We start from the raw sequence: 23,190 nt of genomic DNA, 5'->3' as shown, positions 1-23,190 counted from the left end.
GTTATATGTTTGGTATCTATAGGCAGAAAAAAAAAGTTTCCTTGGTTAATTAAGATGAGAACAAGAGTATAAAAGCTTACTAGGAGTATTGACTCTTGGGCTCTCTTTGGTATAATTTAAAGTTATGATTATATGACTAATGACATAAATAGATATATTTGGTATGATTTATGTTTCTTGTTTCTCATTAAAATAAATAAAATTGTTTATGATTTATTATCATACATGGTTAATTGTTACTTATGCAGGCATCATTAATGAACATGAGTAGAATTACCATTGAAGTAAGGGTAAAAACTTTATTTTCCTCACTTTCCTAACCATCGCATCACTCTTACCTCTTTAGCAATAGTTTAGGGATATCAAAACTAGTCAAAACCAAAACCCATAGAGGTGAACCACAACCAACCCAAAACCCAATGGTACAAAACACATTTATATTTATGTAATATAGTATATGTAGTAGTAACTAAATGAAAACTCTTTATCACTCATAATCTATTAACACAGTTGATTAATCATAATTGGTCATAAAATTGGTATAACTTTTTTCATTGAGAGCCTTAGAGAATCTCTAACCTTATTCTAGAGATAATGTTTCCTTCAGATGACAAAAAAAAAAAAAACATTGTGGTCCCTATAGTTTTGCAAGGCAAAACCAAACACATGTGATCATTGATATGGATGAAATTTTTTATTTATCCAAAGAGACATTTTATCAGGCACTGATTTTTTGCTGGAATAAAGGTGGAGTGGGAAAAAGTTTTGAAAAGTAATTTTTTTTTCATAAAATCTCTAAACAACAAATTCAGGGCCTGTTTGGTTACTTGATACTGGAGATTTCCAAAATCTAGAGATTTCAAATCAATGGAGTAATGGTTTATAAAATTAATTGTTTGATTAGCTTGAATCTTTGGAATGAAATCTGTAGATTCATCCTGAAAAAATATTATGGAGTCATGATTCAAATGTTTAGCAATTTTATAGTAGGAATGAAATCCAAAACATTTTAGTGTAAAAAGGTGAATTTCTAGATTTCATGAATCCAGAAATTCACATAATCAAATGGGTATAAATCTCCCATTTATGAATCTAGATATTTGAAATCTCTAGATTCATGCAATCAAACATGTGAGCCTCAACCTTATTGTGGGGTAAAGAATCGAAAGGAGAACACATTCCTCTATCTATGGTAGAGGATCCAACTCCGAATTTTGCTAAACCTTTTCACACACACAAACAAAATATGTTCACCCTTAAAGAAAATTTCCTTTTTGGGGTAGAATCTTGAGAGGGACAAAGATCAACAAAGTAAATAAAGCAGAGTTTATGGCCGATTTAAGGAACTGTGGACCGTTGAGTTGCAGAGGAAATTCCAAATCAAAGCGAACAACATGACCATTTAGCATGTACCTTGCTTGATGTTCAACAAGATTGTCGATCATCGGATCAAAAGATTTCAACTAAAATCTCGATCTCGGTCTAAATCTAAACCAGATTCTAATCTAACAGTCCGCTGAACAATCCTTGCAAATGCGTCTAGCACATGAAAATGCAGAGCCAACCCATAAAGCTGCTTTCCCCACTTACTATTTTGGTAAGTGATGAAGTTTAATATGTTATGCTTAATAATAGTGTCCAGGTGCTACCTAATCAGAGAAAAAAAAAAACTCTGTTATCCTAAGAAGAAAACAAAAATTGGTAAAGGAAAAAAAAAAAAAAAAAACCCTAGATGGAATCATAGATGTTTGTTGGGTTTGATTGTTTAATCGAGCCTACTGTCCACTTCCCTTAAATCCCATAAAAGACTTCGCTTTCAAGGCCAATCTTCAGAATCCAATCCGTTCTCAGATTTTGTTTCAAACGATTTTTTTCTTTCTTTTACCAGCGCATATGTCCCCTAAAATACCAATAATAAAGAAAATCTCTCCCCGTTCTTCTCCTGCTCCCACGTTTGCAAGTGAGTGAGATGCTCTGTGTTGTTGGGTTTCGAGTTCTGTTCTGATAAGAAAGCTGTCTGTTTCAACATGGGTTCTTCTGCTTCTACCCATAAGAACCCAGATTCTACTATGAAACTCCGCTTCTCAGTTTCTTCTAAAGCTGATAAGGTACTGATCCCTCCACCCACCGAAGAGAAACTCGTTAATGGCGAACTGGGTTTTAAGTCTCAGTCTTCTCCGCAAAGGCAGTCTGTAACTGGTATGATCCATATTTGGCTAATTTGCGGTATCTGGATGGATTTCCTTTCTTCGAATAGTATTATATGAGATATCAAAAAATATTGTTCTTAGTACGTTTGTATTTCTTATGATCTTTCTCCCCCTCCCTCGTTTTGAAGTTTTGATGAGGATCAGCTTTTTCTTCCTTTGTCCCTGGATATTCAGTGGACTGTTTGTGTTTCTTTCACTTTACGCATCCAGCGTAGCTTTAAAGTTTCATTAGCAGTAATCTGGTATAATGATTTGAATCTCTTCAATCTCAAGGATGTATTCCTGAATTAGAGACATTAGGAATCATTGATGTTTGAATTTATTGCCTTTAGTAGTCAAGGTCCTTGGTTTACCATTAAAATTTTACAATAAGATTTGGGTCTTCTAGTTGGGGAGATTAGTATCAGTTACAGAAATCAACTTTACTGGAACATGGACATCTTCTTTAGCGTTTGAGACTTTATCAATTCTTCCAGGACAAATGTTTCCTTTACTTGCAGCTACCTTTTACTTTCCAGGTTCTGATTTGATTGTTCTGACCATTCTGTAGATGGTTTATCCACAAATCTCACTTTCCTAAGAAATGAACTTCCCAACCAAGTATCAAACCTTTATCTTCTGATACATGGTGATTTGTGTTGAAACTCTTTTCACCGTTAGAGCATCAGTGCTGCTGACCTGATTTTAATTTCATCTCTTATGGATTGAATATTACAATGAAACAAATTTTCTGCAGCAACACAGCTAGTAGGGATTCTACTCTAAATGATTAGCCTGGGCATTCCTCATTTTGCTTTTGTGAACCCTGCCTGGAATTGTTTAAGCCCAATCTCTGTTCTTAGTATTGTTCATTCTCATGTGTTGTAGCTCACTTTACTTCAAGAATTTAAATTAGGAAAGGCCTCCGTGGCTTTCTGAATGAAAAGAAAATTCAGGCTTGATTGCCATCTATTGATTTTACAATCAAGCATATATTTCGATTTCTGATGCACAGTCAAGTATTGGGTTACATCCTTCTGTTTTGGGCAAAATGTACTCATATTTATTAAAGTCTAGCTTAATGGCTTAATTTGTTTTTCAAAGCTCTTGAAGATTCAATGACTGTGCCTTCTCCTAATTGGGAAATGAGTTGTGGGGTGTGATCTAATTCTTTAGAATTATGTCATTTATTAACATATCTAACCTCACCCTCACTGCATCTCCATTTTCCTATTATGTAAGCAGAAGCAGAAAGTTGGTCCAAATTTCTCCGTGAATTCCAGTAATAACTTTGCTATACTATTATTAGGGGGCTGGAGATGAAGGGAACACCTTACATCGAAGATAGTTGAATTGCAGAAAATGTGAAATTAACTTGGGGATTTTTACAGTGATCTATCGAGAAATGGTAAAATGAAATGATCATGCTTTGGTCATGAAACCTCCAAGATTTAAGCTTCTTGCAATTACACTGCAAATGCGTAGGGGTATATTTCATGAATCTGGAAAAGGGTAAACCTACATTTGGTGTTCAAAAATGTAATTTTGCTCCATTTGATACATAAAGACAACTGATGCAGATGCAGGACTTCAGAACTCACATGGTTGTTCTTGTGACCTTTGCATCAAGACAATCTCCATGTGGTCTAGTTCAGCATTTATGGGTATGGCAATTCTGCCTATAATGAAATTTCTGTTTCTTTGGTTGTCTATGTTGTTTCCATGTTCAATTTCTGAATTCTTACCATAAACTCTGGTTTGCTCAACTGCGTCTTCACTCTTCATTATTGACTAGTCCCTTTGAAATTCAAAGTTAAAAACATCTGCATCCTGATTCCATCCTTTCCTCATCCTACTTCCCATCCTGCCAAACGGGTCATCTGCATCCTATGTGAATTGACATGTGCTATCAATGCATTGATATCTTAGCTTTTTGATTAAATTCTTTTTCTTTGATTATGTGTGGTTCTTCCATTTGAAGTATAATATTCCTTTCTTTATGCAGGTAGCAAAGAGGAAAACTTTTTTGATTCTCAAGGTTGGTTAGGGTCAGATTGTGAAGATGAGTTCTTCAGCGTTAATGGTGGTAAGATGGTGTTTAATCTTATTTTTTTTCGTTCTCTATTATGTTTTCTTGCATGGATTTGTATCAGCAAAGAAATAAAATTTCCTGTCTTTACCTTCAAATTGTACAAGTCCCCTGAAAATCAATTGAGACCATTTATTGACAGGCCACCTCTTTAATGGGTCTTTTCCCTGGGAATAGTGCCAATTAGACGGGCTTAATTGTCTTCTCTGGAGTTCAACTTGGACAGATGGAAATGTGATTGATGGTTTTGGAGATGTTTATCTGGATGATAGCTATGGTATTTGCCTAGGGATTGCCCAAGTTTGTGACTCCACAAGCGGGAAATTTTGTGTTTGTTTACCATTCTTTGTGATCTTCTTGCTGAGATTTCTAATCAGTTTTATACAAGGTCTTTTGATTCTATGCAGATACCCCATCCCGTGGTAATACTCCAAAGCATGAAAGTGGCTTTGTGGGAACACTAATGCTAAATAAATCCCTTTTTATGGATGGAACTGCTGGCGCCAGAACTAGAGCATCTCCAACTGACAAGAAAAAAAAGTTAGCTGAACTTTTCCGGGAGAGTTTTTCAGATGATCAGGATGCTGACAACCAAAGCATACCTGATGGAATACTAAAACCTAAACCAATCAACTTGGATATTCCTCCCAGATCTTCTAATGGAACCCCATATGTGTCTGGATTGAATTCCGTTTGCAGTAGTGAGGGAACTCCAAGTAAAGATTTCAAAGCTGATAAAGAGAAACCGGCCAAGGTTGCACAGTGTTGCCTCCCAAATTTTGTTCGGAGCCTTAGCTTTAGTGATAGGAAGAAGACATTGAACCCTGGGCTTACTGCTGGAGATCAGCAAAAATTTTCTCCTTAATCCTGCAGAAATGTTCATTTCCTGTTGTGTGTAAACGGAAGATATCTGGATGTCATGTATGATTGCTTTTGGTAGAGTTTCACACAAATGCATGTAAAGCATGGTATTTGCCAGCAGTTTCTATGAGCACTCAGAGACATGTCCAGATACGAGTACAAAATGTATAACCGAGAAAAATGAGGGGGAGGAGATTACTCTGTACTATAATCCCCATTGAAGATACTAGTCATTTTAGTTTTCCTTTCTGAGTGAAGCTGTTATTATCTTTTGAAGTGTATTTACCCTGTAAACATACTACTGAATACAAGATTATGCAATTTCTCAAATACATGCTTTCCCGTGATTCTAAATCAACTTTTAAATAAAAAATAGGCTTCTCTATGTTTGTGTGTGAGTTCGTGCTTGAGTTTTGATTCTTAATGGAGTGCAAAGATATTGTTTTTCTTTTGTCAATCTTTCATATGGTATATTGTACTCTGTGTCTTCTAGATCATAGGGTGGGGTAGAAATCTGTTTTCTGATCCAAAATGATGAGGCTGTTGCTTCACAACCATCATCTCATCTGTGCAGTGAATTGGTAGTATAGCACGAATCTTTGTGGTCTGGGAGAGCTTAAATCAAGAGAGATTATTTTACTTGTTGAAGCTGCTACTTCTGCTGCAACTTTCATAATCTAATCTGATGATGAAAAACCAGTCACAAGGACTGGGAGTCAATAGGCCCTGGGATGATAGGAAGCAAGAGGGAAGGTGTGGAAGGATGGTGGTTTGAACCCAAGGCTTTCTTGGTCTTACTACCTTTATATAGAAGACTGTCACCATTGTATTAGAACACATCAGCCGTCCTACATAATCAATTCTCTCCTAATATTCATATTTTTGTGGTACTCTATTGATGCAACTCACTGGAATATTGGGATTGATCATGGGATGAGGTCGCTGAGAATGATTTTCCTGCTTATCTTGACTTCATAAACCAACAAACAGGCCAAAAGACTCCATGGTAATGTATTCATGGAACTTCTTCCTCTTCTTCTTCTTCTTCAAGCTCACGATGAGTATGTGATGGGTTAAAATGCACATCTTCACTGATGTTTTCTATAGTTCAGTTCTGTGTGATGCTGAATGGAATATGGTCAAACTGTGCATATTAATTGCATTTGTAAGACATAGTTTTGATGTTGGTATGGCTATGGCATTTAGAAACAGTTTACCAAAAAAAAAAAAAAAGGCATTTAGAAACAGGGAGGTGAGAAAACTCGACTACAGTCCTGAACCGAACATGAAGCACTATGGGAAACAGAAGGCACCAGGGTACAACTTGTCGAACATACTAAATGACCTGCCGTTGTTCCTGACTTACTGAGGCTACGATGAGCTTGCTTGCCGATGTGAATGATGTGAACCATTTCCTGGGTCATCTGAAGAATTATGACAAAAGACAAGATTGTAACTCATTCTGTGGATAAGTATGCACATCTGGGTTTTCTTTGGGCAGTTGATGTGAAGGAGAAGGTCTGCAATTCCCTGATTGAATTCATCTGTAGCCATCACAATACAATACAGCTTGCTAAACCAGTTTCTAGAATCAAATTCACTACAGAGGAGGAGGAAGAAGAAGAGGGAATGGCACGAATCCACCATAATGTCCAACACCATTCCTCCAATGCCTACCAAGAAACTTAACAGTAAATCTCTTAAGTCCAGTTCTGGTGATGATTTTTGAAGATTACAAACTTCCCCTAGCTTTAAATAGGAAAATATGTTCACCAAAAAAAGAAAAGAAAAGAAAGTACGTGTCTACCTTCCTGAATCTTCAGTAATTTAACATGCTTTCAATGATTTCCAAGCACCCAAGCTTATATCACAACATTAGATATTTACATTTTAATGTTATAGTGTACCTAGAGTCCTTAGACCACCTTGGGTGATACTTATGTGCATCAAGAATGCTGATTCTGTAGATTTCCAATGTGGTAGCATGTTAATCAACATTCTATTGAACATCTAACGGTGAAACTGGAAAAAAAAGCAGCACACAAGACTGAAGATAAGGGTGTCAAAACCTAGTCTGAACCGTTCAAACCGGACCAAATCGGCCCATTATAGCCCGAATCGGCCTGAACCGAAGCTTAATGGGCTGTGTTTGGGCTGAACAACCTCAGCCCACAATTGTTCGGGCTGGGCAGGTCAACCCGTGTGTGGCCCGCTAGCCGGAACCCAAATCAGCCCATTAAACCCGTTATAAATAAATAAATAAAATAAAATTTAAATGTAAAAGACAAGAAAACCTCCAAATATCCATTTGTTTTCCTTAATTGTTTTGCTTTGGAATAAGCAAACAACAAGCTTGTCAAAGCTGTCGCCATTTGGAAGATGGGCTTAGTAAATTATTTAGCAAGTGTATTATCATTTAAAAATCTTTTAATGCTTTATTTTTATCCATTTTTACAAGTGTCAGGAAGGGGAGAGGAGAATAAACAGAGACAACCCACTAAAATTCATCAAGATGTCAGCTTTTTTTTGTATATTAGTTCTATAATTTTTAATTCTTTGTAGAAAAAAAGTTTTTTGTTTTAAACACCCAACACAAGAGATTTGGAAATTTAATGCTTATATGTGATACGCTCTTGATAAATTCCACACATCAATAAAGTACTCAAGACATACTACTAGTAAATTGGAACCAAACTATTAGTAAACTCAATTCTAAACCGTTAGCCCAAACCCAAACCGCACTGGCCCGAAACCATTATTTTCTTAATGGGCCGTATTTGGACTGAGTGTTTTTCAGCCCGAAACCGGCCCAACTCGAACCGTTGACACCCCTAAATGAACAGTATCATAGTTCATTGATTTCCTTTCAAAGGGCAACTGGAATCCCACATTTTTGAGTTGCGACAAAGTTATGGGAGTTTTGATTTTATCACCAAAATTTGAAGGGCTTTTTGATATATAGTGAATTGTTTAGTTTTGTAAGTAAAATAGTGGATATTTTGAAGCATATTTTAGGAGTCTGGATCAGCTAACCATCGGGGGATGACAGCTTTACCACCATAAATACGGGGACTTAAGGTTGGGTGATGGGTCTTTTTTTATTTTGTTTTACCTGTGGGTCCCACAGGATTTGTGGTGTAATTTTATCGGGATTTGTATTCTGGCCTATGCAAATTATCTTTTGCTTTCGCGCGAAGATGGTTTGTATTGTGCTGATGTGGCAAAATTTATTGGCGGTGAACATTGTCGTGAACATCTAGCTGCATACAACACTTAATTCGTAGTTGAAATGGACTAAGTTATGGCGATTTTTGTTTTATCGCACCGAAATAAAGTGCATTTTGGCCTAGGCGATTTGGTTATTTTGGGTGACATTGCAAAACTTATCGGCGGTTGACATCGTTATGGGCACTTGGCTGTATAAGGCATTCAATTTTGGAACTAGGACAAAGAAGTAATGCATGACGATTTTTGTTTTATCACCAGAATTTGTAGGGCATTGTGATTTTTAATGTTTTTATTTTTAAAAATATGGGTATTTTGCTGATGTAGTAAAATTTTTAGGTGATGAATATCACCATACACACCTGGCTGTGAACGACACTCAATTTGGAGCTGAGACGGAGAAGTTATGGCAGTTTCTACTTTAGTTGCATAAATTTGAAAGGTATTTTAATCTACGCAGATTGTTTTTATGCGTTTATATGTAATAGTTGTCGTTTTCTAACGTGGCAGAAGTATTGGAGGTGGCTATTGGGCATTTGGCCATATACGGCATGCAATTTGGAGTGATGGGGGATAAGCTTCATCGTCGAGAAGGAAAGAGCCCGGATCACCAGCTAATGCCCCTAAATGACCGCTCAGTGATAAAGGAGGTAGGGCTGCAGAGACAGTCAGGAGGTTTGCCTAGAAGCAGCCACCCTTGAAAGAGTTTTTGCGCACTGTGGTAGGAATGGTACATAATTTTATCAGGTCCATTTTTAACAAAAAAACTGATCATCAATTTTTCTTTTGAATGAATAACACATGTCTTTGAGTCACATCAAAAAGTTAATATTAGATTTAAAATATAGAAAAAAAATTTAAATTTAATCTTAATCTTTTGATACGATTCCAAAACATGTGTCACTCATCTTGAGGGAAATAGATGGTCAATTTCTGAGATAAATTTCCAAAATGGTACATACAGTGTATAGTGGTTAGAATTATGCCACGCTTTGGATACCTCTTACGCGGCTAGGATTTGCTAATGTTTACAGTGTAGCACCGGATATGGTTGATTTAATTGTTAGATTCTGATCTCGTGTACTCCATTTAACAGGATTTGATAGTTTGAATCAATGACTAGGATTGGTGGCTGGATCGCTGTAGTCCTTGATTCAGCGTAGTGCATCAAATAAAAGATTCTATTTAATAGGTTGTTACGCAATCTATATAATCAGCAAAATCACGATCCAGTCAATTTTGTTACTGCGCCAAACAAACGGTTTTATCTTTTTGGGACGGACCTGGTACTTCAAGTCAGTGGAGACGCGACGCGTGGGATCACTGATGTTACAGTGGGACGCCCTAACAAGCTTTTTTTCCCAGAGATTCCATTTTGAAGTTTCTTGATGACGTAAATTGAAACGATGATATCTTAAGGCTTCAGATCTCTTATTTGGGTGTTCCGTTTTATGATTTTGGGGTACTTTTTTTTTTTTTGGCTTTCTTGGGGTCTTTGCCCGCCTCTTGGACGGGGTTGTTCATCAAGAATTGGATTAAGTAATTGCATTAATATAGTGACTTTTGGTTGGAACGAAAAGAAAAGAAGAAAAAAAAGAGGTTCATGAATTTGTAGATTTATGGGTAAGGGGTGAAATCTAGAGATTTCAAAAAGGCTATACATTTGCACATTCACAAAAATCACGTCGATCAAATAGTTTTTTAAGATATATATACAGATTTCATTCCACAACCAAACATCTAATTTTATAAATTATAACTCCATAGATTTGAAATGTCTAGATATTTGAAATTTCCAGACTCATGTAACCAAACAGGTTCTAACACAATGGATATTATGCTTATATGGTAAAATTTATTCATGGTGAACATCATCACACACCTGACGTGAAAGGCGCTTAATTTGGAGTTGAGAAAGAGAAGCTAAAAATTCCTCACCTTTCAAAGAAATGTGGGTTTCTACAAATTTTTTAGCTATTTCTATTTATTTCAAAATTCTTCTCCTTTCATTTGCCGCAGGCACCGGCCAGTCATGAAAGAGAGTGAATATTGGAGTTTCCCTTCCTTTTAAAAGAAGAACAAATCAAGACAACATTGCAGAAATAAACCAGGGAAAGGAAATACTACAAGGAGAAGAAAAATTAATGAGTCCATTCATGTTGATCAGCAAGGCTGCTTTGAGGAGTTTTTCCATAGTTTGTGTGTTACTGAAGCTTCAGTTGGCTTTGGGACTGGGTCATCGTTCCATAGCCCATTTCCTTCGTCATGGTGAAGATGATGCACCACCTTTTTGGGAGGGATTATGCAAGGCTTCCATCATTCCCCATGGTTATAAATGCCAGGAATTCAATGTACTTCCCCTTAATTTCTACTTTGTCTTTCTTGTGCATTCTCTCAAAATAGATTCTGGTCTAGAATGGATCGATGTATTCTTAAGAGGGGAAAAAAGGAGTATGGATCCTTGTTCTGCTAGGATAGAGGTACCGGCTCCCTAGACACTTTTCCACCATATAATAAGGGTAGAAACCAGTGAGAATCTAGATCTTCTCCACCCAACTTGCCCGTGCCCCCATCCTTCTCCTCTCACAAAGGCTGGACACAGGGTCTCCGGTGGATCCTATGTAGACTCCACCCGTTTTATGTGGCGAAGAATTGTCTAGGAGTATATATCTCTGCTGTGACAGTCTAGATCATGTGCGTCAAACAAGTCGTCCATATGCATGGATGCCATTCTTTTTTTTTGGCCAAGTATTATGAGTAGCTCATGGTACCTAGGTTATATTGCCAAGTATTATGAGTAGCGCATCCAATTGCTAGATTTACGGATGAACGCCCAATCTAGACACATAGGATCTACATTACTACCTCAACCCGTAGAGTGTCTTGCCCGGTAACTTAGGTAGGGCATCTAGCCCACCCAGAGAGGATCTGTAGTGCTACAAGATGGCTAGAGGATCCAGGCCGAAAAAAGAAAACAAAAGAGATGAGTCAGATTTTAAAATATTTTTTCAAATCCTAGAATCTATGAAGAAAATCGAAACTTTATTAGGTTCAATCATCCATTTCCCTTCGGATGAAGTACACATGTTCATCAATCACATCCTAAAGGAAAATGTATGGCTTAGACCCGATAAAATTAGGAAGAAAATCATGCAAAGCTCAAATCTTTATTAAACAAATTCTCATGTACAATGACATCTTGGTCATGATTAAAAGATTATAAATACCAAAATTCTCAATAAGAGTCTCTGAAAGCAGCAGGAACAACTTGTAATTTGATTTGATCTTGTCTTAATCTGTTGTTAGGTAACAGGAAAAGATGGATACATAACGGGTCTTCAAAGAATCCCAGAGGGTCTTTCAGGAGTTGGTGTAGGTGTTTCAAAGAATAAGCCACCTGTTCTAGTCCAGCATGGTATATTGACGGTATAAAATCTTCATTCTTTTTTCTGATCTCGTTTCTCCTTTCTTTTCTGCTTTGATTTCCATTCTTCTTGGCAGATTTTGGGTTTAGCTAACTAGATCATTTCTGAAGCAACAAATAAAGAATAATTAGGTTTCAGGTGCATATATATATTAGCTTTTAACTGTTGATCATTTATTTTGGTAATAGGATGGGGTATCATGGTTGATGGGCTCTGTTGAGCAATCTCTGGTGTTAACATTAGCTGATAATGGATTTGACGTTTGGATCGCTAATACAAGAGGGACTAGATTTAGCAAGGGACATGTAACTCTTGCTGAAAGAAATCCGGTTTGTAACCCTGATTCTAAAACTTAAAATTCTGCTATTATTCTTGTGCTCATCCACATTAACTTGCAGCAATTCTGGAATTTTTCGTGGGATGACGTCGCCGAGAATGATATTCCTGCTATTATTGAATTCATATACAAGCAAACAGGCCAGAAGATCAATTACGTTGGCCACTCCATGGTCAGAACTTTTCTTTCTTCTTCTTGTTCTTGTTGTTGTTGTTGCTCTTCTTCTCCTTCTTCAATCTGAATAATGGGTTATTGATGTTGATAGGGAACTACAGTTTTAATGGCGCCCTTATCAGAAGGGAAGTTGCCATTGGACAAGCTGAATTCTGTTTCCCTGCTTAGTCCCATTGCCTATTTGAATCGTATGACTGACCTGGGTGGCATTATCGCTTCAGATGTCTTCTTAGGAGAGGTAACACGATCAAACCCCACTCCAGTTATTTGATAAAATTACGCTAAGACACCAGAGACAGAGATGAATCTCCATTTCACTATTTTACAAGTTTTGTGACTTGGGCAGTTTGGAGAATTGATTGGTGTGCCTTACGTCGACCCAGGAAAAATTCTAGATGCTGTGAAGTTTAGTCCGTACGGGTAAGACTAATTAAGAGAACTCGATACAGTGTTAAAAACATTGATCCTGCAATTACTGGTTTTTCTCATATGTGTTTTTCTTAACTTGGTTTGAAACAGGCGAGTTACTACCACGATAATGAATAGAGTAGCCAGGCGTTTGGGGATTGATTTGGCTAATGCTATGGCGAAAATTGAGAGTACTAATTCTCATCTTCATACATATATTTGATACGTATTCTAGCTTGGAATGGATTCTAGAGTTAAGAGAAAGAGGGAGGGTTGAGGGTTGAGGGTTTTCGAACTCAAAATCGGGGTTGAATTAAGACCTGTTTGATAACCCGCCGAAAACAGTTTCTAATGGTTTTTGCTACGAGAAACAAAAAAATCGGCTAAAAATTGTGCGACGACACCATTTTGTTTCAGATGATACAACTATCTGTTGTTTGCTTCTACTTCTCGAAGCAAAATTGGGTGCATGCTAGGTTTAATCGAAAGAGTTTAGAGGGCGGTATTCATGAAATTTAGCATTCTAAAGATAAGAAATCTGCTATAACCCTAATGATAATGTTTTCGCATATTGAAGCAAGTTTTATCATGTGTCTAAGAAGTATTTCTACTTCCAGAAACACTTGGTGCATGGGTTATCAAACGGGTCCTTAGTTGCTTACCATCAAAATTTAGTCCCTAAAACCCTAGAATTGCATGCAATGTTTGTTTCCCTAACTATTTTTGATGAAATGTATAAATCAACTTAAAAGTTGTGATTTGGTGTCTGATTGCTAGGCGAAAATTGCTGTCTCAACTCTTCTGCATATAAGTTTTATAAAGATCACGGCTTTCAGCCATCTTCAACGAGGACGTTAATACATTTTTCTCAGAGTAAGCAAGCAAGCATGCAGTTCCCAGCCCCCATGACACCTTTAGTTGATTAATGTCTTTCTTGATAAGCAAACATTTCTCTATCAAAATGGATTCTACAATAACAATATCTGGGTGGTATATGGTTGCAGCATTCAGAAATGTGGGGATGAAGAAGTATGACTTTGGGAGCAAGGAGCAGAACATGAAGCACTATGGGAAACCAGAGCCTCCAGTATATGACCTGAAAAACATACCCAAAGACCTACCAATGTTCCTTAGCTATGGAGGCAATGATGATCTCTCCGACGTCAATGATGTGAACCTTTTACTGAAAGATCTTAGCAGCCATGACAAAGACAAGATCATGACTCATTTTGTGCCTGAGTATGCGCATCTTGATTTTGTTTTCGCCACTAATTGCAGGGAGAAGGCCTATCTTCCCATGATCGACTTCATCAGGAAGCATTTATTAGCACCATTAAACAATAACAATAACAATAACAATATCAATAACAACAACAACAAAGGACCAGCACGAGGAGGAGGAGCAGTAGCAGGAGGAGGATCAGAAGGAAGCATGAATGCTGGTTTCCAATTCTCTAGCTCCCAGCAAATAATAGGAAATTAGACCAAGTAGCTAACTAGTTACAATCTAATATATGTTAAAAGTAAAGCCATCCAAACCCACCCATCAATGGATTATTGGTTTTGAGAGCATTGATGGGTGCAGAGTTGTGATGAGGATTACTTTGTTTTTGTTCTCATTTTTGGACAAATATTTATTTTTTTCAGATGAAATAATTATTCTGGTTTGTGATTGGAAAAGATCCAACCAGTAGGGCCTGATTATATAGCCCACAAAATTAACGATTTGTATAATAAAATAGCCAAGCGTTTTCTTTTCTTCTTACCAAATGAGATCTTTTTCTTTTTGTTAACATGATTTTGAAGTTTCAAATTCATCAACTTCGTTTTATTGTGCTTTTTTTAGAGTACGTAGAGATTCTGTATCCATCATGGTAGAGGGTTTTTTCTTATCCTTCTTCATTACATATTAAAGGTAGGGTTCATAAAAGATTCATCCGTATTTAGCAGTCAGAATTGGGCTTCATTCTTATTATGTGGTAAAAAAATGTGAGAAAAACACAATGCATTATTCTGTTGGATAAAAAATCCGCACTCCTTTTGGCAGTTGCCTTAAGTTTTGTTTGGTTGTCCTCTTAGAAAAAATTGAGGCCCATATCCAGTGGTTATGGACAAACTGACATGGGTGGAAATTAAATGTCTGATCCAATCTGTGTGTGGGAAAGGAATTAAATAAGTCAAGGCATATTTGTTTTGATTGCATTATCACCTGAGCAGAGAGAGGTTTCTTGGTCTGGCTGAATAATGAAGACACAGGAAAGATAAAAGCTGAGGTGGGGTTTGTTATAAAACTCTACCCCACCTGTTGCCTCGGCCATGCGAGTTCAAATTTTCCCATTTGCTTTATTGAACAGGTTGCCCTTTTCAATCCATTCTTTTTCTTTCCTTTTACCCAAAAATCTAAAGAAAAAAAATAAAAATAAAAAGCTGAAAACCCATTTTCTTTTCTTTCCTTTCCCCACTTGAGCTGGTTGGTTCTCTTCTGTCCCTATAAAAGGGAATGAGTCTCAACTCAAATCTCTTCATTCAAGAGTGATTCATTGATCAGCCCCACTAGGGCGGGCTTTTAGAAATATCAGTAACTAATGGCTTTCCACCATGATTTGCGGCGATGGTTCTTCAGATTCTTATCAGTGGTGGTATTGATGAGCTTCTTGATGTCAGTAATTCTGGTCGAATCTGCTACTTCTTCACATCTAAACCATCGCACCACCTTCACCCTCTTCCGCCACACACACCCAGATCCTCCTCTTGTTGGGCTTTGCGAGTCTTCTGTCACCATACATGGTTACCAGTGCCAGGAGTTCTATGTAAGAACCCAGAAAGAGACTGAGAAAGAGAGCTTCTTCATGTCAATGGTAGGTTGTGTTTTTCGTGATTGATTCAAAAATGACAATTTTTTTCTCTCTTTCAGGTGAAAACAGAAGATGGATACGTGCTTAACATGCAAAGAATCCAAGCTGGTGAAGCATCAGATAACAACAAGCAACCGGTCTTAGTGCAGCATGGTGTTCTCGTGGTATGTTGTTCTTATCACTTCACTCCTCCAATCAAATAACTCATTCTTCACTGTTCCATGTCTCCATCACATGCACTACTGCTTTCTAATTGTTAAGTTACACCTTTAATTATTCTGGAAGCTTCTTCTGAAAGATAATTTTGATCGAGTTTACCATTTAATTCAATTTTAGAGACATGAACATGCTCAGTGCATCAGAATTCTAGATTGGTCAAACCATTTACCATTCAGAGTTCTTCCAAATCCCAGGGAGAAACAAAATTTTGTCCTCTTTTCCTTGAAAGAGAACTTTTCTACATGTATAGGTTTTTCTGAAACTTTCCTACACATACACTCATCAGTTCACACCTTTTCTTTAACTTCTGGGTGGAGGATTTTACTTTATACTTAAAGTTAACTTGCATGAAAAGCACCAACAAGAGAAGCAAAGTATTTTTTTTGGGTAGAAGCAATCATGGTTTTATAAATGTAGTGCTAATTCTAATCATCATAGAAGAACTTTATTCAGTTGCTACCACATGAGTTTGCTTTCTTGTTTTTGATTTCTTTTATGAAATTATTGAGATCTGGAATTTGACTTTTTTTATCTAGCTTTAAGAATTGATCAGTCTTTGCTTGACCTAATGACTTCAGATCCTTCATTCTGTTGTGTAGAGTCTGTGGAGTTTGAATCATTTCTTTGTTAGGGAAGAACTATCTTCTCTCTTGATATATATTTTTTTACCACACAACATAAGTGATATCCACTACTGTATGGTGGAAAAAGGTCAAAGGAGTACATACTTCATTTCTGATGAGAGGCGATCGGATCAAGTTCTTGCTTTTTTCACATTTCTTCATCACATAATATGAAGAGGCCTATCTCTAATTTTTTTTAAAATAGACTTTATCCCTAATATATGATAGAGAAGTGTAAAGAAGAGAAATTCCCTTTCGCTCATAAGTAACAATTTCAGAACATATCTGTGTTATTTTTATGTGAAAATTTTGTACTGGCTTTGGAGTTTGGTCACCAAGACTCAAAAATGTGGCTGGAACCTCAGGCTTAGCTTGTCGTGTTTTGTTCTGGACTTTGGCTTCTATGAGCCCATGACGTTATATGACTTTCTTTACCACCTACCCATTGACTGCACACTAACCCAGAAACCCAGACAGCTGATTTTTTTGTTTTTGGGGTTAACTATATGTTGATGATGATGAACAGGATGGGATGACATGGTTGCTGAATGCTCCAGAACAAGACTTGCCGTTCATCTTGGCAGATAATGGATTCCAAGTATGGATTGCCAACACCAGAGGAACCAGATTTAGCCGCTCTCATGTTACTCTCAGTGCAACCCAACCGGTACACTCTACCTAATTTTAATGCCCCACTTTCAATCAATATCTACTGTTTCTGGATTTTCAGTATGCTTTCATGTTCTGAATCTCTTAATTTTATTGCAGGCTTACTGGAATTGGACTTGGGACGAGCTTGTGGAGTATGATCTTCCTGCTACATTTGACTTCATTTACCGTCGAACAGGCCAGAAGATCCATTACGTTGGCCACTCCATGGTCTTTATCTAATTAATTTTTCATCTGGGTTTTTCCTAATTCTTCTTCTTAATGCATAAACATGATCTACTGCAGGGGACCTTAACGGCTCTGGCATCGTTTTCACAAGGGAAGTTAGTAGACAAGTTGAAATCTGCTGCTCTGCTTAGCCCTGTCGCATATCTCAGCCATATGACGACCGCTCTTGGTGTTCTCGCCACCAAAGCCTTTCTGGGAGAGGTATGCATGAATACATCACAATCATATATGTTTTAATGATGACCCACATTACTGTGAAGCTGATTTCACTTTCGCAGATGACAACACTGTTGGGAATTGCAGAGTTCGACCCAAAAGGGTAAGACATCACCTTTGGATTCCTCTTAGAATGAATCTGCAAACTCTCTGAAACATTACTGTAAAACAGGGAAGCGGCTGCTAACTTTCTCCATTCGCTCTGCATGAATCCTGGAGTCAACTGTTATGATCTCATGACCGCATTCACAGGTACCTAACCTAGCTACCCAGTCTTCTACTAGTTACAATTAAGTGAATCAATCAATCTTTTGAGGGGAAATTGTTGCTGATGCAAGGCAAAAATTGCTGTCTGAATGCTTCTACGGTCAATCTGTTCTTGAAGAATGAGCCTCAGCCCACCTCCACCAAGAACCTGGTGCACCTTGCTCAAAGTAAGTCTGAAAGAGACCATAGTTTTTCATTTTTCAGAATTCTATTTCAATTCATCATTTCTTGACGTTTGTTTTAACAAGTTCTTATTTTCCAATATAGCGGCCAGGAAAGGGTTGGTGACGAAGTTTGATTTTTTGAATCAAGCTGTAAACATCCAACACTACGGAGAAGGAAGGCCACCGATCTACAACCTCTCCAACATTCCAAGAGACCTTCCTTTGTTCCTGAGCTATGGAGGACGAGACGCACTCTCTGATGTTGGAGATGTGGGGCTGTTACTCGACGACCTTAAATTCCATGATGGGGACAAGCTCACCACTCTGTTCATCAAAGAATACGCTCACGCTGATTTCATCATGGGCGTCAACGCCAAAGAGATGGTTTACAATGCCATCATCGCCTTCTTCAGACGCCACTGATCATCTGCATATGCTTGCTTCCAGCGTTTTCCGTTGTTCTTCTTATTTATCTGCTAACATACAGTAAGGGAGAGATCGAGCTTGTTTATAGTCCTGTACGTGTCTTGATGATAATGTACAAAACAACTGTATTCTAATCCGAACCTGTCTTATGTCGTTAGATTTATTAATTTCACTTCCTCCCTCGATTCTTCTTACTACCAAACCAAGCCTACCGCTTGTGTTGCACCTGGGAAGAAATAGAACCTGCAACAGAAACAAAAGCAAGATTGCCTCTCTTATTGGTAAAACAAGCTAATCAGTCAAACGCATAACTATTCTAATGGTGAAATCAACACCTCTTAGTGAAGATGTCATGAGTTTCAATCTCCATTCTCGGGCTTAATAAAAACCCTTTGTACCCAAAAAAAAAAAAGTCGCCCAAAATCATAAATTTGGTTTTGAGAGCATTGATGGGTGTAGGATCACTAGGAATCATGAATGCTGGTTTCCAATTCTCTAGCTCCCATAAAAAAAAGAAATTTAGACCAATAGCTAACTAGTTACAATCTACTATATGTTAAAATAAAGCTATCCAAACCCACCCATCAATGGATTATTGGTTTTGAGATGTGCAGAGTTGTGATTAGGATTACTTTGTTTTTGTTCTTATTTTTGGACAAATATTTATTCTTTGAGATGAAATCATTATTCTGGTTTGTGATTGGAAAAGATCCAACCAGCAGGAGCTGATTATGCAGCCCACAATTAACGATTTGTATAATAAAATAGCCAAGCGTTTTCTTTTCTTCTTACCAAATGAGATTTTTTTTTATTTTAATTATTAATATCATTGAAGTTTCAATTTCATTAATTTCGTTTTATAGTGCTTTTTGTAAAGTAGAGATTCTTTATCTATCATATTAAAGTGTTTCTCTTATACTTTTCCATTTCACATTAGAGATAGGGTTCACAAAAAACTCATCAGTGTTCTACTAATGGTTTTTTTTTTTCAGCAATCAGAATTAGGCTTCATTTTTATTGTGTGATAAATAAATGTAAGAAAAGTACAATGCACTATTCTATTGGATAGAAAATCCACACTCTATGCCATACATTTTGTTTGGTTGTCCTCTTCTTCTTCTTTTATTTTTATTTTTTGGGTAAATCACAATTCATTCAACAGAAGCAACAGGAGAAATATCCGAATTACAAAGCCTGGAAATCTAGGTAGTGGAAATAGGCCAGTCAAACATCCTCAGTAAGGAGATAAGCCTTCCGTGCCAAAAAGTCAACTACGCTGTTAGTCTCTCTTGAGAAAAAATAAATTTGTAACCTACAAATTTTTCAGCCAAGTACTTAATATTTCATATCACACTGTCCACATAGAAAGGGGTTTGAATCTTGTCTTCAAGAAATTTTTATATATCGAGAATGGAGATATTATATAATATACTATCAGACATAATCGAACCCACGACTATTTTACTAAGAGGTATTGATCTTACTAATCGAGCAACCTTGCTGCAATGGTATCTTTTAATCCATTCTTTTCCTTTCCTCTTACCAAGAAACTCAGAAAATAAAAAGCGAAAGACCCATTATCTTTTCTTTCCTTCCAACATTTAGAACAAGTTATTGAGATCTTATTCTAGTGGTGCATCTGATGTGATGGTGCCTATGATGCTCACCATCGGATGCATGCAACGTAAATTCTATTCAATCCCATCTACTTGAAACTTGGTTTTGTTCATTTTAAAGAAAAACCGGTATTGTGTCACTTGAGTTGGTTAAATGTGCACATTGTGTTTTATAGCTAGGCTTGTGTTGCTGATGCGGTGGCTCTTAGCATTGAATTGCCGTGAGAAAACGGATTTTTCTTTCCTCACTTAAGTTGGTTATATGTGCTTCCGGTGTTTTAAGTGGCTGAAATTTAATAAAATTCATGTGACACCAATTCAACACTCGGCACCACTTGCACCACCAGGTCAGAAGCACTATCCTAACAAGATCTCAGTCCCTATAAAAGGGAATGAGTCTCAACTCTCCTCATTCAATAGGAAGTCATAGATCAACTCCTCTCTGGCAGACTTACCCAGTTGGGCTTGGAGAAAGATCAGTAACTAATGGCTCTACATTGGTTCTTCGGATGTTTTTCAGTGGGGGTGGTGATGAGCTTGTTGATTTCGGTAATTCTGGTCGAATCTGTAACTTCTTCACCTCTACACCATCGTACCACCTTCACTCTCTTCCGCCCCTCACAACCAGATCCTCCTCTTGTTGGGCTGTGCAAGTCTTCTTTCAGAATACATGGTTACCAGTGCCATGAATTCCATGTAAGAACCCAGAACTTCACGCTAATGGGGAATTGCGTTTTACGTGATTGATTCAAAAGTGACAATTTCTTCCTCTTTTTTTTTTTTTTTTTTTTCTTCTTCTTTTCTTTTTCTGGGTTTTTGGTTGGGTGGGTGATTCAGGTGAAAACAAAGGATGGGTACGTGCTTAACATGCAAAGAATCCAAGCTGGTGGAGTGTCAGACAAGAACAAGCAACCGGTCTTACTGCAGCATGGTGTTCTTGTGGTATCCTGTTCTTGTCATTTTTCTGCTCCAACCAAATTACTCATTTCTTCACTGTTCCATGTCTCCATCACATGCACTGCTTTCTAATTAATATGTAACAACTTTGTTAGATAATAGATCAGCCTCTGCTTGATGACTGGTGATATTAAACCCAGAAACCCAGCGAGCTTTGTTGTTTGTTTTGTGGTTATATGTTGGAGATGATGATGGGTGTTGTACATATATAGGATGGAATGATATGGTCACTGAATGCTCCAGAACAGAACTTGCCGTTCATCTTGGCAGATAGTGGGTTCCAAGTATGGATTGCCAATGCCAGAGGAACCAGATTTAGCCGCTCTCATGTTACTCTCAGAGCAACCCAACGGGTACACTTTCACCAAATTTTAATTTCCCACTTTCAATCAATATTTACTGCTTCTGGGTTTTCGATTTGCTCTCATGCTTTCTCTCTTAATTTTGTTGCAGGCTTACTGGAATTGGTCTTGGGACGAGCTTGTAGAGTATGATCTTCCAGCTTCATTTGACTTCATTTACCGTCGAACAGGCCAGAAGATCCATTACGTCGGCCACTCCCTGGTCTTTACCTTATTTTTCTTCTGGGCTTTTTCTTGATTATTCCTTCTGTTTGGTTCACTTTTTCTATTTGAATTACTGATTTCTTGGTCTTCGTTTACACATGATCTCCTGTAGGGGACCTTAACGGCTTTGGCATCGTTTGCACAAGGGAAGTTAGTAGACAAGTTGAAATCTGCTGCTCTGCTTAGCCCTATTGCCTATCTCAGCCATATGACCACTGCTCTTGGTAAACTCGCTGCCAAAGCCTTTTTGGGAGAGGTATGCGTGAATACATTGCGATCATATGTGTTTTCATGACCTATATATGACTGTAAAGCTGATCATTTCACTTTTGCAGATGACAGAACTGTTGGGCTTTGCAGAGTTTAACCCAAGAGGGTAAGATATCATCTTTGGTTTCCTCTTAAAATGACTCTGCAAATCCTCTGAAACATCACTGTATAGGCATCCGAATCATTTAATTAATATTTTGAGTACAACAGGGAAGAAGTTTCTGAGTTTCTCCGTTCACTCTGCAAGAATCCTGGAGTCAACTGTTATGATCTCGTGACAGCATTCACAGGTATCCGATTAAGCTTTAGATTGACAAATCAATCAATCAAGTAAATGATGAATTAATCTTAAGAGGAAATTGTTGATGATGCAAGGCAAAAATTGCTGTCTGAATACGTCTACGGTGGATCTGTTCTTGAAGAATGAGCCTCAGCCCACCTCCACCAAGAACATGGTACATCTCGCTCAAAGTAAGTTCACTGCAAATAAGAAAAATAACAATAGTTTTTCATTTTCCACGATTAAAGAGATTGAAGGAGTAACGCAGGTCCTCTCTGCCAATCTAGCTAGACTCTTTTGGTGTTCATTCTAACAAGTTGTGTCTTTTTTGATATAGTGGTTAGGAAAGGGTTGGTGACGAAGTACGATTACATGAATAAAGCTCTGAACATCCATCACTATGGGGAAAGAAGGCCACCGATCTATAACCTCTCCAACATTCCAAGAGATCTTCCATTGTTCCTGAGCTATGGAGGACTAGACGCCCTATCAGACGTTAGAGATGTAGAGCTGTTACTGGACAATCTTAAATTCCATGATGGAGACAAGCTCACCACTCATTTCATCAAGGATTATGCACACATTGATTTCATCATGGGTGTCAACGCCAAAGAGATGGTTTATAATGCAATCATCGCCTTCTTCAGACGCCACTGATCTGCATATTCTTGCTTAACCAGCGTTTTTCGTTGTTCATCTAATTTAACTGCTAACATAACAATAAGGGAGAGATCGAGCTTAGCTTGTTCATAATCTTGTACGTGTCTTGATGATAATGTACAAAACAATTGTCTAACCAGAACCTGTTTTATGTTGTTCATTTATTTCACTTCCCTCCTCAGTTCTTCTTACTACCAAACCAAACTTACCGCATGTGTTGCGCCTGGGAAGAAACAGAACCTGCTACAGAAACGAAAGCAAGACTGCCTCTCTTATTGGTAAAGCGCTTTTGCTTGGGTGCAGCAGCTGCACCTGCAACGAACGGCTGGATGGACAGCTATACTCTCACCTTAATCCGAGCAGTTTAAATCAATGGCTCAGATGTTGGTAAAGACAAGCTAATCGTATTTGTAAATGCATCAAGATAATCGTTTTAACTCACAAATCAGAGCAAATTCTGAAAACC

At 37.6% G+C, this 23,190-nt stretch overlaps 4 protein-coding genes across 5 annotated transcripts; all 4 read left to right on the top strand.

Moving 5' to 3' along the window:
- Window positions 1-1,726: 1,726 nt before the first annotated feature.
- On the top strand, window positions 1,727-5,524 carry LOC149006354 (uncharacterized protein At3g27210-like). Its single transcript, XM_089167262.1, has 3 exons — window positions 1,727-2,199; window positions 4,195-4,275; window positions 4,686-5,524. The coding sequence occupies exons 1-3, from the start codon at window positions 2,028-2,030 to the stop codon at window positions 5,141-5,143; spliced, it is 711 nt and encodes a 236-aa protein (XP_089023388.1). The 5' UTR covers window positions 1,727-2,027; the 3' UTR covers window positions 5,144-5,524.
- Window positions 5,525-11,620: 6,096 nt separating this feature from the next.
- Window positions 11,621-14,191, top strand: LOC149006353 (triacylglycerol lipase 2-like). Its single transcript, XM_089165399.1, has 8 exons — window positions 11,621-11,790; window positions 11,978-12,118; window positions 12,188-12,298; window positions 12,392-12,538; window positions 12,647-12,720; window positions 12,820-12,899; window positions 13,486-13,581; window positions 13,713-14,191. Exons 2-8 carry the CDS (start codon window positions 11,996-11,998, stop codon window positions 14,189-14,191), a joined length of 1,110 nt encoding a protein of 369 aa, XP_089021525.1. The 5' UTR covers window positions 11,621-11,790; window positions 11,978-11,995.
- Window positions 14,192-15,253: 1,062 nt separating this feature from the next.
- On the top strand, window positions 15,254-18,613 carry LOC149006352 (triacylglycerol lipase 2-like). Of its 2 annotated transcripts, none has more exons than XM_089165640.1 (9): window positions 15,254-15,518; window positions 15,623-15,727; window positions 16,932-17,072; window positions 17,174-17,269; window positions 17,360-17,503; window positions 17,581-17,621; window positions 17,691-17,770; window positions 17,857-17,952; window positions 18,053-18,613. In XM_089165640.1, exons 1-9 carry the CDS (start codon window positions 15,294-15,296, stop codon window positions 18,370-18,372), a joined length of 1,248 nt encoding a protein of 415 aa, XP_089021766.1. In that variant the 5' UTR covers window positions 15,254-15,293; the 3' UTR covers window positions 18,373-18,613. The 2 variants fall into 2 exon arrangements, with proteins under 2 accessions (XP_089021766.1, XP_089021765.1); XM_089165639.1 differs by having other exon boundaries at window positions 17,174-17,284; window positions 18,053-18,612.
- A 1,909-nt stretch (window positions 18,614-20,522) lies between these two features.
- LOC149006351 (triacylglycerol lipase 2-like) lies at window positions 20,523-22,761 on the top strand. The gene is made up of 9 exons (XM_089166680.1): window positions 20,523-20,687; window positions 20,829-20,933; window positions 21,161-21,301; window positions 21,402-21,512; window positions 21,627-21,770; window positions 21,850-21,890; window positions 21,995-22,074; window positions 22,160-22,255; window positions 22,402-22,761. The coding sequence occupies exons 1-9, from the start codon at window positions 20,523-20,525 to the stop codon at window positions 22,719-22,721; spliced, it is 1,203 nt and encodes a 400-aa protein (XP_089022806.1). The 3' UTR covers window positions 22,722-22,761.
- Window positions 22,762-23,190: the final 429 nt, after the last annotated feature.

Source organism: Hakea prostrata, chromosome 8 (assembly GCF_041222555.1).
Source record: "Hakea prostrata isolate BN-2017 chromosome 8, UWA_Hpros_2, whole genome shotgun sequence".
Lineage (NCBI taxonomy): Eukaryota > Viridiplantae > Streptophyta > Magnoliopsida > Proteales > Proteaceae > Hakea > Hakea prostrata.
The sequence above is the reverse complement of the archived record's forward strand: the minus strand, read 5'-3'. Positions and strand labels throughout refer to the sequence as shown.

Excerpts from the sequence above, each read along its gene's own strand:
- LOC149006354 (XM_089167262.1), top strand. The coding sequence starts at position 2,028 with ATGGGTTCTTCTGCTTCTACCCATAAGAACCCAGATTCTACTATGAAA. Across the intron at positions 2,200-4,194 it reads GCAAAGGCAGTCTGTAACTG|GTAGCAAAGAGGAAAACTTT; the intron begins GTATGATCCATA and ends TTCTTTATGCAG. Across the intron at positions 4,276-4,685 it reads GTTCTTCAGCGTTAATGGTG|ATACCCCATCCCGTGGTAAT; the intron begins GTAAGATGGTGT and ends GATTCTATGCAG.
- LOC149006353 (XM_089165399.1), top strand. The coding sequence starts at position 11,996 with ATGGGCTCTGTTGAGCAATCTCTGGTGTTAACATTAGCTGATAATGGA. Across the intron at positions 12,119-12,187 it reads CTCTTGCTGAAAGAAATCCG|CAATTCTGGAATTTTTCGTG; the intron begins GTTTGTAACCCT and ends ATTAACTTGCAG. Across the intron at positions 12,721-12,819 it reads GTGAAGTTTAGTCCGTACGG|GCGAGTTACTACCACGATAA; the intron begins GTAAGACTAATT and ends GGTTTGAAACAG.
- LOC149006351 (XM_089166680.1), top strand. The coding sequence starts at position 20,523 with ATGAGCTTGTTGATTTCGGTAATTCTGGTCGAATCTGTAACTTCTTCA. Across the intron at positions 21,302-21,401 it reads CTCTCAGAGCAACCCAACGG|GCTTACTGGAATTGGTCTTG; the intron begins GTACACTTTCAC and ends ATTTTGTTGCAG. Across the intron at positions 21,891-21,994 it reads GCAGAGTTTAACCCAAGAGG|GGAAGAAGTTTCTGAGTTTC; the intron begins GTAAGATATCAT and ends TGAGTACAACAG.
- LOC149006352 (XM_089165639.1), top strand. The coding sequence starts at position 15,294 with ATGGCTTTCCACCATGATTTGCGGCGATGGTTCTTCAGATTCTTATCA. Across the intron at positions 17,073-17,173 it reads CTCTCAGTGCAACCCAACCG|GCTTACTGGAATTGGACTTG; the intron begins GTACACTCTACC and ends ATTTTATTGCAG. Across the intron at positions 17,622-17,690 it reads GCAGAGTTCGACCCAAAAGG|GGAAGCGGCTGCTAACTTTC; the intron begins GTAAGACATCAC and ends ACTGTAAAACAG.